The following is a 17,457-nucleotide window of genomic DNA, read 5'->3' as shown; positions in this document are numbered from 1 at the left end:
TCGCATTCGTGTTGAACTCTTGTCACATTTCAGAGGATCGATTATTTCATAGTGCACGCGTTGTTTTGGTTGTCGTCATTGTGCCGGTTTCTCAAATTGGATTTTTATATAACAACAACAACAACAAAAAAAATCATAAACAGGCGCATAATCTACAAAAATGGGTCATCACAGAATTGCTGCACAGACACAGAAACACGCACTCGTTAGCAGCCGGAGCAATATGTAGAAACGTGATTAAAAAATATTTACAATACCGAAAAGCCTTTGGCCACTACTAAAAATGGATGAAATGTATTCTGCAAATTAATTTTAAAAAAATCGTCGGACCCATTCATTTCCACGTCCGTCTGTAAAGACTAATGCTGCTATCTAGCGGACAGTCACGGTAGTGTAGGAAAATAACTGCTCTTGTTACCCAAATTACAATCACAATACAAGAACCTTGGCTGTGATGTGTCGGCCCGGAGCCAGACCCACGCCTACTCCCGGAGACCAGGGGCGCGCCGAGGCGTTCCGCCTCTTCCCGGGTGTCGGCTGAGGGATCCGGTGGGCCGACACAAAAAAGACGTTCCTTAATCGAGCCGCAGATCAGGGGACACACCAGATGTTTCTTTGAGCTTGAGGCCGGGATCGTTCAAAATCCAAGTACAAACTTAGTCCAGAGGCCGAGGTGCAGGCTGGTCACAAACGAGTTTTATTCAATCAAAACCCGGAGAGGTACAGATGTGCACATCGGAAAAACTCTGAATTCCCCCGAGGTTAAACACAGGTTTTATAGCGTTATGAGGGGCCAACCCTTCTCATTTCATTGGTTAGTCTCTTTGATCATTTATCAACTTTAATAGTATCATAATGCGTTGTGTAATTCTGATTGGCTGTGGCCTTCTTAGTTGGCTAGATTTTAATGGTATCTATAAATCACTTCATGTCTTGGTTCTGGATTATAATGGTATCACAATCGTTTTATCTTTAAAATATGATAGAGGCCCCTGCCGGGTCTTTATGTGATTGCATGTGGGTTTCAGGAGGTGCCGTATCTCCGTGGTCATGGCAACTCAATGTATGCGAATCTTTAGATCTGATTGTGTCTTCGTTGGCTTGGCAACCCGCTGAAAGCGTACAACAGCCATTGCCATACGCGTTTTGCTCATACAATGGAGGGTGTTTTTGCTAATCTAATGAGGACCATTGCGGAATAGCTAGCAAACATCATCCGTATGCATTTTGTTCGCTTTCCATGCATTCTTTGACATGTAATTAGTTAACGAGTATCATCAGTTATGCATTCTGTTCGTTTCCCATGCATTCTTTGACATGTTATTAGCTTCTTCATCTTCTCGCGTATGAGGGCAGCTTTGCGGTGTTAAATGTCCAGACGTTGCAGCCATTGGACAGTAGATTCATTAGGTGCTGTGAGGTTCAAGTTGCCATCTGGTGGTCGATGAATGGGACAGTCGTAGAGGAGATGTTCTGCAGTTTGGAGTTCTGGTCCACAGTCGCAGAATGGTGATTCGACGAGACCCCATCGGAACATGTTGTCGTTGAAACAGCCTACCCCAGTTCTTAGGCGGTTGAGTCGTACCCTTGCTTTCCGGGGTAGCGTTGAGCCAGGTGGGGGTTCGGTGTTGGGTAATAACATGTAATAATACATGTTATTAGCCAACAAGCATCATCAGTACATATCTTGCTTCTTGCTTACGCATTCGTTTGACATAACTATTTCTCTGTTTGACAACCATATGCCCATTTTTCTACCTACTACGATTAGCTGACGTAATTCCATGAAATTAGCACAATACTAACATAAAACAGACACTACACTGTCAGTGCTCTCCTTTGCCAACGAAAGATTGATTGCTTTATAAACATTGTAGAACTGGGCAATGGGGGAGAGAACACACTCGTGCATGGTAATTTTTTTTTTTGGTCTTTATGGGTTTCGTCTTTTCGTGACATGTTGACGCTTCAAAAAAGATTTTCAAAGCAAAAATGCATTTCAAGGATGAAGAATTGGAGAATAGTTGAAATACTCAAGTGCAAGCGAGCAAGAGGTTTTCATCCTCAGCCCTCCCGTGTTTCTGCTTGCTGGTACGATGGAGAGTACCGATTTTGTGAATATGACAACAACTTGGGGCGGAGCGGGGAGTGTCTGCATTTTGACCCCGATTCTAAACAAGCAACTGCGAAAGCGAAGGACACGCGAGCAACAACAACACAGCATTTAAGATACAGTACAGAATTACCCTTTGGCAATAATGTACTGTAATTACTGTGTGGACCGTGAGAGACGGCCCAAGGTCTTAAGTGAAGTAAACACGTGCAACCACAAGAGGGCGCCCAAGAGCAATCAATAGGATTGTAGCAGTGAAGGTAATCTTACACAGCATATCTAAGGTTGCACACTCTTGTTGTTCTCGCCCTCTAAAGTATTTATTCACATTGCTGTTGCAGTTTTTTTAAATTAAAAAAAAAAATCAAGATGGCACTGAGCGCACATTTATTCATTCATCCATTTTCAATACCGCTTTTCCTGGACAGGGTCACGAGGTTCCTGGAGCCTGTCGCATCTGAATTCGGGTGGAATACGGACTATCCCTTGAACTGGTCGCCAGTAAATCGCAGGGCACACATAAAGACAAACAACCATTCACACCCACATTCACACCGTCACTGAGTGGAAACCGATCCCACGCTGCCCGCACGCAAGTGTACCACTACACAACCAGCGACTAGATCAAATTCATAGTGTTGTCATTTATTGTTTTTTTTTATTTTTAAAATGCCCAGAATGATGTTGACTTTGGTAATCCCACTTGATGCTTCACTTGGAATCTTGCATAAATCAGATCCAGTTCATTGTTGAGATGAAAAACCATACACGGGAAGAATGAGATTAACTGTTGATGGGTGAGCAGAGACCCATTTGTTTGAATTTGAAAAGTCGGTTTTCCATAATGGGCGGCCTGGTGAGTCGCAGTGCAGAGGTACCGGGTTCAATTCCAGCTCCGACCTCCCTGTGTGGAGTTTGCATGTTTTCCCCGGGCCCACGTGGGTTTTCTCCGGGTACTCCGGTTTCCTCCCACATTCCAAAAACATGCATGAACACTCTAAATTGTCCCTAGGTGTGAGTGTGAGCATGGATGGTAGTTTGTCTCTGCGTGCCCTGCGATTGGCTGGCAAACCGGTTCAGGGTGTCCCCCGCCTACTGCCCGAAGATGGCTGGGATAGGCTCCAGCACCCCCCACGACCCTTGCGTGGATAAGCAAATCAGACAATGGATGGGTTTTCCATGATATATCCCCTTTAAATAACCCTGTGACTCGAGCGAGCGGTACAGAGAATGAATGGATGAAAATCAGGGTCATCTTTTCCCGTCCTCGCTTCCATCAAGTCAAACCTCCCCACAATTCGGTAGGGTGTCGCCATGTTTCACCCCACATCCTTCACTTCCATCTAGGCCACTCCTGGGATGCTGAGTTTTGTCATGTCACCGTTGACATAATGTTTTGTTTACTGACGCATTTAATGTCCTATTTCTTTTCAGCCTGCCCTATGTTTTGCTGAAAGCTTCACTTCCTTCCCTCACAGGACGCAGTGAGCGAGGATTAATCAACAAGGTGCATTGAGGCATCTTTTATTGCCATCACAAAACCTCAGGATGCAGTCTTCGCGTATTTACATGTGTGTGATGTCTGGCTCTCTTCATTTTAATAGTGTTATAGCGACCATGTCAACATGGTGCCACGCAGCTACCATGTAAAACGGTCCTTGTCGTAAAACACAAGCTTCTGAGTCATCACACGAAACCACAGTGCTCCTCTTTGAAGACTCAAATGCAGACAATTTTATGCGAAATGAGTCAATTCCTCTCTGTCTTGCTCTCATGATTCATTTCCAAAGTTGGACCGGGATGTTGAATGAGTGCCGAAATGCTCAACTTGACATTGGTTCCCGAAGTGGGGTACACACAGACCCACTTTTAACACCCTCATCATTTTTTGTAGAATTTGAGATGACAGACAGAGCACAACGCACAGATGATGATATGTCAATCGAGTTTCCCCTCCCCCAAACCAGATGTCTGTCACTAACAATGAAGTTAATGATCTGTTAGAGACCTCAGAGGAATTACTCAAGCCCGATTATTGTGTAGTTTTAATGCAACACAGTTTTTACTTTTGTGTATTTTTCTAAAGAAGAAATATGATTTATACTGTCACATTGAGTAACATACAGCTTGCGAATTTTATTTTTCACCAATCTTTTCATGGCTTCTTGTCTGAAATGAGCATTCACAATGATATTCCCACTGCCGCTGAGTCGGTCGGTTTAAGTCAGGTGAGTGGACACCATCAGTAGCCGAAGCACATTTTTTTCAGATTGCAAATATACTGTTTGCGTGATGTTTCTTTACAGTCACAGTAAATCACATCAAGATTCCAACACTATAAAAACAACATGCATGTGGGAGAGTTGTTGAGAAAAGGTAAAACCTGACAAACCATGTGGGAATCACTAAGCGCTGGAACTGAATCGCAACCAGCTGTTTTTGTTTCTGTGCTGACTTCTACTTTGTAGTCATTTTATATCCAGATGCTCCTTTGACTTTGACGTTGACGATTTGTCTTCTGGGCAGTGGAGAATTATTTTTTCATTCTTGAGTTCTTCTTGGGGGTTGGGTTTTGTTGTCACATTGACACTAACGCTGAAAGTTCTAACCATACTTCTGTTGATTAAAATAATTAGGCGAATTGTTCGATGCTCGAGCAACAATGCTATTGTTGCTGTTGTTGTTTTGAGAATGAGTCAGAGGTCAGAATGCAAGGTTCATGTTCCTTGTCAGCGTTGTACTTGCAGTGCTTCCCTATTGCAGCAGGTACATGACAAATCTCCCTCTGTTACTTACTGTGGGCAGCTGTTTTACAGCATAAGGTCAATTACTTTTAGAAATCATGCACACAAAGAATGGCTTCTGTCGCACGCGTACACCCATGCGCGCACACACACACACACACACACACACACACACACACACACACACACACACACACACACACACACATTTCCTACGCGACTTCGAGAGTCTCTGCTATTTGAACAGATGTGGGCAGACTGAGCATGCCTATATCCCCCCCTGACCCGAGCCTGCACTTCCTGCTCCGAAAGTTAACACCCAGAGAGAACAATCACAGTCTGTGCCCTCAAAGCATGCATATATCGCCACAGTCAATCAGTGCAGTGAAAGTTGTGCACTTTAAGGTCAGCATGCGAGCAGTAAATAGAAAAAGAACCTATAAGAAAGGGCTGGACAAGTTTAGTGGCCTGGGAGGAATATTTTAAAGAAAATCACTTTGTATGTATAATGCTCCAAAAAAAAAAAATCGAACACTGAAACAACACAATGTAACTCCAAGTGCTCCCTATATTGTCTGGAGCAGTTTTTTATATTTGGAAGTAGTCGTAATTATGAGAACAGGCAAAAATTAAAATTTAAAAGTTGCAATGGTTCCTTTGGTGAAGGTCACTCTATCTACCTAGATAGGGAGCTAGCTATATATACCCTATTGGCCCGAATATAAGACGGTGTTTTTTGCATTGAAATAAGACTGAAAAAGTGGAAGTCGTCTTATATTCGGGGTCTAGACATTATACCCATTCACGACGCTAGATGGCACCAGATACCATTGAAGCGAATGCTGAACTTGACTCCCCAGGCCAAAGTGAACCCGTCACGAAGAAGAAAAAATAAAAATAGCGGTAGCACGAAGAAGAAAAATAAAATGTAGTGGTAAGAAAGAAAAGAAAATAATAGAAGAGATAACAGAAAATGGAGAAACGTAGGGACAATCTGGAGAAAAGTGGGTCGAAGATCATGAATGTCATTTACATTTCAAAAACCAGAAGCCATTCATTTACGAATGTGATTGCACTTTAGTTTACATATTTAAATGTTCAGATATTAAAATTTGAGTGAGGTAAAATAACATGCTTTTTCTCTCAAATACATTGTTATAATCATTTGTTTCAGATGTACTGTAATTATTTTCAGTATAAAAATTCATTTGGTGTTCAAAAAGTCTTTTTTCAAACTTGAGTCTTGAAAAAGAGGGGGTGGTCTTATAATCAGGGCCGTCTTATAATCGGGCCAATACGTTATATGGATAGGATGTTCAAAAGCAAACAATTTACTTCTAGCTTGTTATGAAATTTATTGTAAATAAGTAATTTCATTCTTGGAAACAAGGACTAACACAACACAACACGATGGGCCTGTGTTATTGTTTCCCCTTCCCGGGGGCTTTCAGGGCCAACCTGTTATATGATCCAGTTCGCAGCTTGGAAACACATTTTGAATGAATGTCACAAAAGTCACTAACAAGCAGTGCAGAACTCAGGTTCTCCGCGTGTCTGTGTGTTTAAAGAAGAGTGACCCATTAGGAGAATAAAACATGAGAGGGATCACAGAGGTCAAAGCCTGATGAGAAGCACATTCAAACAAAGATTGACAATAGAAAAACATTTGAGGAAATATGAAGCCATCGGAGAAAAACAGAGGAAATGTGTGAAGGGAAATACGTACTAAAATATAACATATTTTTAAAAAACTATTGCTCGGCGGTTGAAAAAGGGCACATTATTTGAAATGTAGCTGGACAACCAAATGGGAAAATGTACACTGTATTGGTGACACTTGTTTTTCTCTGATCTTGTTCCTCCACACAAACCACAATCACTACTACTGCTGAGATGTCTTTTTATTTTATTTTCTGTGGAATATTCCACTTGTAAAACAGTCATCATTAGTTTGTAGGAACCACAACTCTCCCTCTGTCTTTGCTTTAACAGCTCTTTAAAAAAAAGAAAAAAAAAAGAAAGAAAAACTCAATCTCAGTAAAGGAAAACAAAAAGTGCCTCGCCTGACAAAGGCTGTTTGTGGGAAGATTCCTCGAAATTCACATGCAGTGTTGAATTTACAAAGATTTTAGTCTTTAGTCACAGAACAGTAATTCCTTTTACTGCAACTCATCAAGCTTTATTTACCTGCTCAGCGTGAGCCGGCTACAGCAACATCGGAAGTTACTACCATACTCTTGTCAGTAAAATGGTTGGATGTGAAGCTTGTTTAGATCTTTACCGCAAGGGCCAAACTGTGGATTCAAAATATTGTTGAGCTGTTGGCCGTTTCTTCTACAGAAAGCGTTTGTCTGTGTGGTCATGATGTATAATTACCCGTGGGTGTTCCTCAAATATTTAGTGAGTACAATCAATCCATCTATATTCGGTTCAAAATTCATAATGGCCCATGTTCTTGATAGGAGTCGATTTTTAACCAACTGCCTTCAACTGATTGAATCAAATAAGTGAAATGCACGTCATTCATTTTCTTCCATTTCCATTGAAATACAGCATGGAAGACCGCAAGTTGCATGACAAATCTGTTGACACAATGTTGGTTAATTTGGGTTTTTTTTTGCCGAAAGTTGCGAAAGCACAGATCCCCTCAAGAGAAGGAGGGGTCAGGGGTTGCCAACATCTCAGTTGGAATGAGGGTTGAGAAACATGTTTGTTAATTGTGATTACGGTTCAGAAGTCTGGATTTAAAAGGACAGTATTTATGTGTGTGTATGTAGGCACAAGAAAGGCTGTCATGACATTACTGTTTCCACAGGAATTCCTCTTTCCAAAGAACTGGTTTTCCGCTCACACGTAGATCTTCTCATTCTCTCATTTTCTCCGGTTCTCTTTGTCCAGCATAACACTCCATAATATCGGTTGCGGACCAAGTTATGTTTCTTTGACTTCCCAGCGAGGGTGAAATCATATTGTTTTTAAACTTCCTGCATTATCCTTCAAAGGAAAACAGCAGTTCATTTCCCCTCCGAACTAGAGGAAGAAACAGAGAGTAAGTGAAAGTGGAGACACGACCATAATGACACATTTGCTGTCATCACAACGCCCAAACTACATCAACTGCATGAGTGTGGTGACCTCATGGCACAGGCGCTCACATGGGAGGCACAAGCACTCTTGCAGCAATCGGAGGTTACACGGAACCTTTTGGAATCATGAATCCATCTATTTCGTAGTGCTTGTCCTCATTAGCGTCGCCCGTGAGCCGGTTCTGGTTGATTTTGGGCGAGAGGCGGGCTGCACCCTGAAATCTGGTGTTGACTATATTTAAATCCTTTCATTTCACTGATTTTGAATGTTTGTGTGTCTTTGTTTGACTGCCATCTCAGAATGCCCTCATTATCCGGCTGGGCATGTTCTATAACGAAATCCTTCCCTGACGTGAAGAGAATAACATGACAGCGAGAGTCTTCACAGTAATTGGATTTTACATTCAACGCGGGGTACATAACACAAGGAAATATTGGCGGTTTGCAATGCATAAAGCACGGCATGTGTAAATACGCAGCAGGGTCCTTGGCAACTATGAATAATGTGTTCTTTACCACCCCGTTGTGTTAGTGGGAAAGGGAGCAGGGGTTGTAAAAATTGAGAGACAGTGAGGGAAAACAAAAGTAACGTGAGAAATATCGATGGTCCAAAGATGTGCTCAACACATCACAGAATGCAAGAGATGTCACGGTCAGAGAACAACAAAAAAAAGAGCGCAACGCTGCAGCCAAATCAAATAAAGAGGGAACAGATCAGTGAGGCGCGGCCAATGAAATGAATAGCCAGGCCTTTCCGAAATGAGCGGACACATTCTCAAATCCATTTGGGTCAGCAATGCTTGAAACGCGTCGCGCTCCACCAATCTGTCCATTTTTGAATGCTTAACCTGTTCAGGCTCACAGGTTGGCTACGGTAGCCTGTCCCAGGTGACCTTAGACATAATTGGAGAAAAAGTGTGTATGTGTGTGTGTGGGGGGGGGGGGGGGGTTGAGAGATACTGTTTCCATTTGGTCATTTTACAGTTGGGAGGCAAAAGTGAAGTCCCACTTAGAGTGCAATGTTCTGGTAACTCTGACCCTGATTCCTTGTATCAGTGGTTCAATCTGAGGTCAGCAAGAATGCACATTTTGTTCCCTTCTGTCAAAGTCATTTGCTGCCATGTTTTTTTTTCCCCGCCCAAACCTCCAAGATGGATTATCAGTCCAACAGAGCGTTAATATTTAAGAAATAAAGTTATTTTTCTTAACACCTGAAACCTTTACGCATCACCAGGCAAATGAACCAGAATGTGACTCCTCAGCAATTTGGGCGGATTATCATGATTACATATTTTAACGTTTGTATGAGTATTTACAGCTACTCATGGACCATACCTAACAAAAACATTGCTCCTGCGATGACAACATTGGAAATATGCTGAATGTGAAAATGTAAACATATAAATCATTCGATTTAGAAACTACATTGTTGCGGGGGCTACAAGACTGGTGGCACGCATAACACATTCTGTGAGCATGTTAGCTCTCTGTTAGCATGTTAGCTCTTTCTCTCTCTCTATCTCTCTATATATATATATACAGAGAGAGAGAGAGAGAGATTTTCAAATGTTAACATTTTCAAATGCTACATTTTCAAATGCTAACATGCTAACAGGATGATTTGTCAAGTCGTGTAGTCATGGGGTTAACATATTTGATAGGTCATCGTGAAGCAAGGCACATTGAAAGGCAGAGCCAACACTGCTCCTTACGCTCTCTCAAACTCATTTCTTCATCGAATCACCCACATACACACATGTGAGTTACAAGTGATATTCCACTCACTGCTTTGACGGTGGGTGATCCGCTGTGATTGACCTTTGTGTTCTCAATGTCACCACTTTGAAGTGAAAGTACAACTCCCACACGTGAGTGTGAGCGCGTGTGTCATCGTCACTCACAAATTCTTAGCATACCACAGAGAATGTCTCACAGAGCTCCAAAGATGCCGACTTTCTTGTAAAACATCTGTGAAGGCAACCTCAAAACCAGAGATGGGCAGTTTATACCTTCTTTTGCCCATCCGTCCTCGATCCCGCGTCCGAGACCTGTGTATCCTTCCGTTATTGTCCCTCATATAATAATCGTCCTTCGTCCCCATGCTGGCGTCTCCAAAATGATCAGAGTGATAGACTTGCTGCCCTTTTTTATAGCTACCAGCATCAGAAGCACACGCGCAAAAGCTGTGTGTGATTCAAATGTGGAGAAATAGCCAACTTCGGTTTGCCTCTTCCACTCATCCTTCCAATTCCTTCACTTCAAACTTCATTTTCCAATTGCAGCCCTCTCAAATTTTCCATGGTAAAAACCATCGGCTATTTAGGGCAGTCTCCACCAAGTTTACAGCAGTTTTTAATTGCGCCCAAATCTTAGTAGATCACAAGCGTCGCACCCAGCAGCAACATGTGCAGTCTGTTCGTGTGAACAAGGAATTCAATGCCCACTTTTTCGGATTTTACTCGATAAGTTTCATGAGGGATCTTAGAAGTTCCAATCTACTGTTGGGTCAACATTTACTGTTGCACAACCGAGAAATGCTATAATCTGGGCGAATGTGCATCCCAATGTGTGGCCCATGTGTGCTTATTGTCATTGCTGCAGTAGCTATTGTTCACTGTAAATGGAGTATCTGCCAGTTGATTTTCGTCATCTCATTAACGTGTCAGAGAATGTGGAATGAGCATGTGGTGCTTTTAATCATAACCCAATAAGGTATGTGACTCTGGTTAGAATTTCATCGTGAAGGTTCTCTTAGCTTTGGGGAACGACGGGTTTTCTTAGGCAGGTCTGGTTTGACTCCACTGTCGGTGGTCCAGCCTCAAAGTCTCACCTCTAATCAAATCAAGACGACTGAGGCCATCTCTGGACAAATCTAGTGTCACTTCCTTCGACCGAAGTGACAGCTGTTCCATGAAAAGGTCATATTGTGTGTTGAAGTATGGGAACACCCTCATTTAGAGGTCATGACTTGATGACAATCTCTGAAGCTGTTGGATAAAAGTGAAAATGTTCCAAGTTGAGCTGAAATGTGGCTTTGTAAACCTAGACAAGGGATCCTTTTACCTCGATGGGTCGGGACTATTTCCTTTCCCTCCTTTCATCCCTCTCCCATACCCACCCTCCATTTGTCGTATTTCAAGACTACACATCCTCTCATCAATCTGCCTTTTGCTCTTTCCATCTGTCTCTTCTCCCTTTTACTGATTCCCAGTGAAGATTCTGCCAAAGGAATTAGGAGAGTCTTTTATTGACAGGTCTTCAGCGCGTGCATGTGTTTTTGTGTGTGTGTGTGTGTGAGTTAATTACTGCTCTGCCAAGTGACTCTACAGCTGTAACCTCAAGTCTCTCCACTGGCTCGTCTCCTAAATCAAGATGAGCAAAAAATGGGGGAAACACGTAAACACACACACGCACACACACACACACCTGCATTTTACGTTTCCATCGATGCAGACGACATGGTTACCATGCAGTTCAATTAATCCTTTCAAGCACCCTGTAACCTGATAACATAAGCTGTCCACTGTAGTAAACACCATCCCCTCAAGGGTTAAATTGTTAAATTGATTGCTTCACATCTTTCTTGGAAAAAGAAACCAAACTGCTCCGGCTCGACTGGTGTTGAGACGTTCCGTTTTTCTCATGCAGTCACTTAACACACAAATACCATTCATCATACCCACATTAAAGACGAGCCATCCATCCATTCATTCATGTTCCATACCCTCATGAGGGTCAAGCGGTGGCCGACAGACAAGATTGGTGTGGCAGATGTGATTACCACAGTGTCGCCGCGCTGCTTGACTCTTACAGGCAAGTCAATGGGAATACAATAAGGTCATATAACTTATTTAAGAAAACCTGCTGTCAGGAAGTCCCCAAGACACAAACCAGCCATTTTGAGCATGTAATTCTTTTAACATACTGATGGACCTGCGTTTACCATGAGGTTCGGCTCCTGCAGCAGGAACATAACTCAAATTAGCCATATGCTAATGAAGTAGCATCATTATAATTAATTACAAATTAAATATTTGTATGAAAAATACTAGTAGGCCGCAAATATGAAATATTTTACTTATGCAAACAAATGAGTGTGTCTTCTTGTGCTATGTAAAAACATATTTTTCAATTTCATTGCTGTGCCTTAAGCATCATTGGTCTTACTTGCAAAATATATAAACTTCATGCCACTTTCAAAATTGACCGCCTGTAGGTTTCCATATTATATATATAATCATCAATCCATCCATTTTCCGATCCGCTTTATCCTCACAAGGGGGGGGGGGGGGGGGGGTGCTGGAGCCTATCCCAGCCACCTTCGGGCAGTAGGCGGGGGACACCCAGAACCGGTTGCCAGCCAGTCGCAGGGCACACAGAGACGAACAACCATCCGTGCTCACAATCACACCTAGGGACAATTTTGAGTGTTCAGTCAGCCTGCCATGCATGTTTTTAGAATGAGGGAGGAAACCGGAGTACCGGAGAATACCCACGCAGCCTCAGGGAGAACATGCAAACTCCACACAGGAAGACCAAAGCCGAAATTGAACCATATATATGCGTGTATATATATATATATATATATATACACAACAACAAAAGTGTTTCAAAACTCGCATCCACCACGAGTCCTCTCCCCACCTCTCCAAAGGTATGATGTCACACACACCGTCAAAGAAGTCATTCACAATAAGTTGGTTGACAACATAAAAAAAAACCCATTTCGTTAAAAATGTACCGGTACACCAAACGTAGTGTGTGAAAGGAGCAATAAAACACAATATGCGTTAAAATATAAAATACACACACAAACACATCAGCAACTTTTTACAGATTCGTGACGAAAAAGGAACGTGCAACTTAAATATAACAATAATAACATCACCACTCCCACTTTACAGTCTATTAGTGCTCATTGAAAATGATTGGGACAAGCGGAAGAAGATCAATGAGGCAGCCAAGCGTTGTCGAGAGAAGCGGCGACCCAATGATGTGGAATTGGAAATGCGGGTCTTCAACCTGCCGGAGCATCAAGTTCTGCTTTGGCCTGGTCAAAGACTTTTCACATGTTTCCATCCTGCCGCTCACACAGTCGACTCCAAGCTCAACGCAAGGCTCTGATGACATGTTAGACATATGTCGTATGTACTCAGGCAATCATCCATCACAACACAACGCCATCAGTGAAAAGACAGGCCCTCCGTTGTCATCTGATGAGCTTGGGGTGTCTTCCCTTTATAGTTTACACGCATAATTGGCTAGCAACCGGTACTGCCCGAAGGTGGCTGGGATAGGCTCCAGCACGACCCTTGTGAGGAGAAGCGGATCGGCCTAGTTATGATATACTCACTCCAGGGCCGGCCTGATGACGACATTCGGCCTGCTGTTTGTGTCCCGGGGATAGGCACACGAGAAAGGAAGTTTCTTAGGAAGAGAGATGGATGACCCGTTTGTTGGGTAGATGAATAGACTGTTGGAGTAGATGAGGTGTGTCTGGTTGGTCTGCAAAACAGATGTTCATGAGATAGAACATTAACATTTCATTCAATCACAGCTTTGATATTGGTGATAGAGATCAAGAAAAACACCCCGTCTGTCCCCACACCCTCCCCAAAAACAAGGATTGCTACCCTCTAAAAAAAAGAAATATTTTAGACAGCACAACAAGAGACCCACCAGATAGATGTGTTCAAGTGTCGTGTTTGTTGTTTTGTTTTGTTTTTACCGTCAGAATGTTTCCACAGGCACCGGCCCAAGTGTCGGCCTCGTACCACACAATGCCACTCTGCTCCCTGACCCGGGAACAGCTGCGATCTGCCAGGTTGCCAGAACGTGGGTTGCAACCAGCCCTTGCGACCTGAAGCGAATTCAGGCCCACTTTGATTTTGTCAAGACCACAAATAAGGTGTGAGGGTCCGAGTGAAGGTTGGTCACCTAAACAAAACAAAAAATGCACAAGTTCATTATTTTCATGGTTTCTGTGTAATTATGCCAAAACTCAATCCAAAGTTACCTTCACAAATAACACCGACGGACTCATCGTGAACACAGTTGAAATCCCCAATTTCTTTGTGATTGCATTCTCCCAGCTTTGCTTCACTTCCGGTGCATTGGAATTCATCCAGCCTCATGGTCCCTGGGGCCTCTCCAAAGCGAGCATGCCACGTCGTCGCCAGGGCCCTGCCGCAGCCCAATTGTCTGCACACCACTTGTGCACGCTTCAGGTTCCAGAAGTGGTCACACATCGTTCCCCACTGTCCGCGTAGGAAGATTTCCACTGTGCCGGAGCAGGTGGTGTTTCCACCATCAATCAGACGGACCTTGACCTCATCCACTGGTTGTTGTGGTGCTGTTGGGAAAGGATACATTGTACTAGTGCAGTGCTTCTCAATTATTTTCTGTCATGCCCCCCTCTAGGAAGAAGAAAATATCTCGCACCCCCACACCCCCCGCACGACTATCAATAGTATCATTTGTCTATAAAATTGTGATAAGCACTCCTCTGCACAACACTGTTTTCGTATTAACCTATAAGAGAATAAAAAAAAGAAAGATGGACCAACTTGCAACAAAGAACAGCTTTGTTAACTGTCACAGAAAAAAAGATTAAAAGTTCATTTGAAATTAAAAAATAAAATTAAATCCTTAATTAAACTATAAACATTTTTTGACTGACCATGTCAAACCATACGGTTCTGAAAAAAAATTACATAAAATCAATAAATAAAAATGCATTCAAACTGATCACCAAAATTAACTCAGGAGCACTATATTAACAAAAAAACCCACAAAATAACCTGCAAAACAAAAATATATCAAATAATTTGTGCTGATTTTTTTTAATGAAAGATGACGCATGGATTGATGGCTACAAGTAGCAGTCACAAAGCAGGATGATTTTTGGCAGACAAAAGACGAAAAACTATTCACATCCACATCCGCACTGCCACTGAGTGGGAACCGATCCCATGCTGCCTGGTCTCAAGCCAGGCGAGTGTACAACGACACCATCAGCGACTCAGGCGAAGTACAAAGCTTGAATTTGGCATGATAGTCCCCATGTTTCCTGGAAGAATGCATTTATTGTTGTTTGGATATTGCAGTTGGTTAATTTGCTTGGAATGACTTCCATTCTTATGTCACCGAGTGTGAGAGGACATCAAACCAAATCATATCAAGATAAAGTGAAAACTTTACCTGATCCTCTTATCATGAGCTGCAAAATCAGAAACAGCAATAGTCTTCTTGGCATCCCCATCCTGGCCGCGTGTCGACCTCGAGGCGAAAGAAAAACCATGAAATCCATTCATTTTGAAAAAATGGTTGACGAGATGTGAATAATAGGCAATCATGAAATCTTGAGCAAATTGCTTTTCTTACCTCGCGACTGTTTTTCTTCCTCCGCGTGCTCCGCTTGGTTATTTGAATACAGGCTGGAGACAATGAACAGTTTCTTTGAAGGTTTTATTTGCAGAATATTCTGGGCCCTTGAGCTACAGAGAGTAGATCGCAAGTACAAAGACACGACTCGCAACATATTTATATTATCAGAAGGGCGGTATCGAAACTCTTGTGCGACGCCGGGCCTTTCGTTTGTGCCAACTCACGGTGCATTCCGATGTCCTGTGCGTCACCACAAAGTCTCCAGTAAGCAGTGTAGCAAAATGAAGGATACATCTGGCTACAAAACAGAATTTTGCTGCAGACGTGAGAAAGTTATACAGGCATGACTAAATATGGGCAGAAGACACACTTCATTATCTATCTATCCTCCACGTGTTCGTTAATTTTGAATGATGAGGATGTTGGTTATCCAAATACATGAACAGTACCTTCAAAGGTTTTATTTGCAGAATATTCCGGGCACCCATGGTTCCTCCTCCTGCGATCACGAGTGCGCAGGAGGAGGAACAAATTTCTTTCATCAGAAGGGCGTTATCGAAACTGTGGTGCGACCTCGAGACTTCAGTGTCTCCTAAACCGATTCTTATCTTGTATCAACCCGTCTCCACAAAGTCTCCAGTCAGCAGTGTATCAAGGCTAACAGGTGGCTCCAAGGACGCGCCTGGTTTACTGCGGGCATAAGAATGTTATACAGGGCGGAAGACACACATCATTGCATTATTTTAATCAAATATTGTTGAGAAACACAAAAGACCACGGCAGAGATTTCACTCGCCACCTGCAGGTGGTTCCTCTTGTTCTTCGTTTTCTTGTTGGCATTGCTGTTTTTAGTGCTTGTATCCTTTCTTCATCATGTTTGTGTTCTTAGAAGATAGAAGCGTTTGTTGGTTGCATGTCCATGACTGTTATATACTCCATACAAGTGTAAGCTTTGATGTTAAAGTTACCGAAATTATATTCTCTTTAATAATTTCTTAAACACGTTTATGTTGAGAGCGTCTGATTGGCTGAAGGAAACAGGAAGAGTTTTAGTAGCCGGAAGAAGGTGTTGTGTTCTCGAACGTGCTTCGGTGCCTTTTAATAAAACTGCATTCAAAGGATTCCATCTCTCCTTTTGCCCATTCCGAACGAGCACCAATTGCCTTTTTTTGGGGTGGGGGGGGGCACATGGTTGAGTTTTAGTTGGGTCCTTACATCCAGTTTGCTCTGAGGTTACTTTTCTTCTGTTTGTTTCTGCACTTGGGCTCAGTTGGTTTCAGATTGTAGCTGGCGAAGAACACATTTACATGCATGTGTGTGTGTGTGTGTGTGTGTGTCTGTGTGAGTTAGGAGCAGTGGCAAGTAGCTATTAGAATTCCCTTTTTGTTTTTTGGATAGGACCGAACATTGAAGCTTATCAAGCCAGCATCACTGCCAACAGTTAGTTTCTTCACATGTTTGTTATCCTACTTCAATGATTATAATTGCAAACTTTCAAAGACAAATCACTCTGTGCTTGTAGCCGAAACTGTTTGGAAAAGGGTGTCTAATGAGGATTTTCTGTGCTTGAAAACCACAGCAGTCAGCACAGCATCATGACGGGTGGTCGATCCACATCCTCCCCTCAGCTCTTAAAACAAATAAGCTTTTGATCCAAGAATGTCTCGATGTTTTAGTGCCATCAGGAAGAGTCTGTGTGCGCCTGTAAGAGCAGACATAAATGTCTTTATCTCTTCTCACATAATCGGGTGAGTGGGCACATTCAGAAATAACAGAAACATTATGTGTCTCTGATCAAATTGCCGACATTAGCTTAAGAAAGAAGAAACAGCTGAATTTATAGTATTGGGCAACTTCAACTGTGACATATTTACTGTATTTTTTTTTATGATCTAGAAAAAAAGATTGGCAGAGAACATTGTCCTTTTTACACAGTTTCATGTCTAGTTGAAATCAAAGAAAATATTTTCAGATGGCAACATTTTGCAAGGAATTTGTAATACGTGTGAAAGGGCAAATGTTTTGTGCTGACATAGTTGCATAATCTTGAAACAATTTGAGTAGACGTGGGCAGCCAACAAGAGCCAAAGAGAGGCGTACAAAAACAGATATTCATTCCTTCATTCAT

At 42.5% G+C, this 17,457-nt stretch overlaps 1 protein-coding gene across 5 annotated transcripts; it reads right to left on the bottom strand.

Moving 5' to 3' along the window:
• Positions 1 to 40: 40 nt before the first annotated feature.
• LOC147192094 (scavenger receptor cysteine-rich domain-containing protein DMBT1-like) lies at positions 41 to 15,498 on the bottom strand. Of its 5 annotated transcripts, none has more exons than XM_086135894.1 (6): positions 15,327 to 15,498; positions 15,144 to 15,221; positions 13,960 to 14,295; positions 13,672 to 13,880; positions 13,297 to 13,448; positions 41 to 1,590 (listed from the first exon to the last, which is right to left on the bottom strand). In XM_086135894.1, the coding sequence occupies exons 1-6, from the start codon at positions 15,481 to 15,483 to the stop codon at positions 1,407 to 1,409; spliced, it is 1,116 nt and encodes a 371-aa protein (XP_085992020.1). In that variant the 5' UTR covers positions 15,484 to 15,498; the 3' UTR covers positions 41 to 1,406. The 5 variants fall into 5 exon arrangements, with proteins under 5 accessions (XP_085992020.1, XP_085992018.1, XP_085992022.1 ...); XM_086135892.1 differs by having other exon boundaries at positions 41 to 1,586; XM_086135896.1 differs by lacking the exon at positions 41 to 1,590 and adding an exon at positions 6,730 to 7,887.
• Positions 15,499 to 17,457: the final 1,959 nt, after the last annotated feature.

Source organism: Hippocampus guttulatus, chromosome 17 (assembly GCF_054856545.1).
Source record: "Hippocampus guttulatus isolate MCC_2025c chromosome 17, RoL_Hgut_1.0, whole genome shotgun sequence".
NCBI lineage: Eukaryota > Metazoa > Chordata > Actinopteri > Syngnathiformes > Syngnathidae > Hippocampus > Hippocampus guttulatus.
The sequence above is the reverse complement of the archived record's forward strand: the minus strand, read 5'-3'. Positions and strand labels throughout refer to the sequence as shown.

What these genes read in the sequence shown, in the direction of transcription:
- LOC147192094 (XM_086135892.1), bottom strand. Translation starts at nt 15,483, where the DNA reads ATGTTGCGAGTCGTGTCTTTGTACTTGCGATCTACTCTCTGTAGCTCA. An exon ending in GGAAGAAAAACAGTCGCGAG is followed by an intron (nt 15,222 to 15,326) that starts GTAAGAAAAGCA and finishes TTTCGCCTCGAG; the next exon opens with GTCGACACGCGGCCAGGATG. An exon ending in GTCATCAGGCCGGCCCTGGA is followed by an intron (nt 1,587 to 13,296) that starts GTGAGTATATCA and finishes CCGGAAAGCAAG; the next exon opens with GGTACGACTCAACCGCCTAA.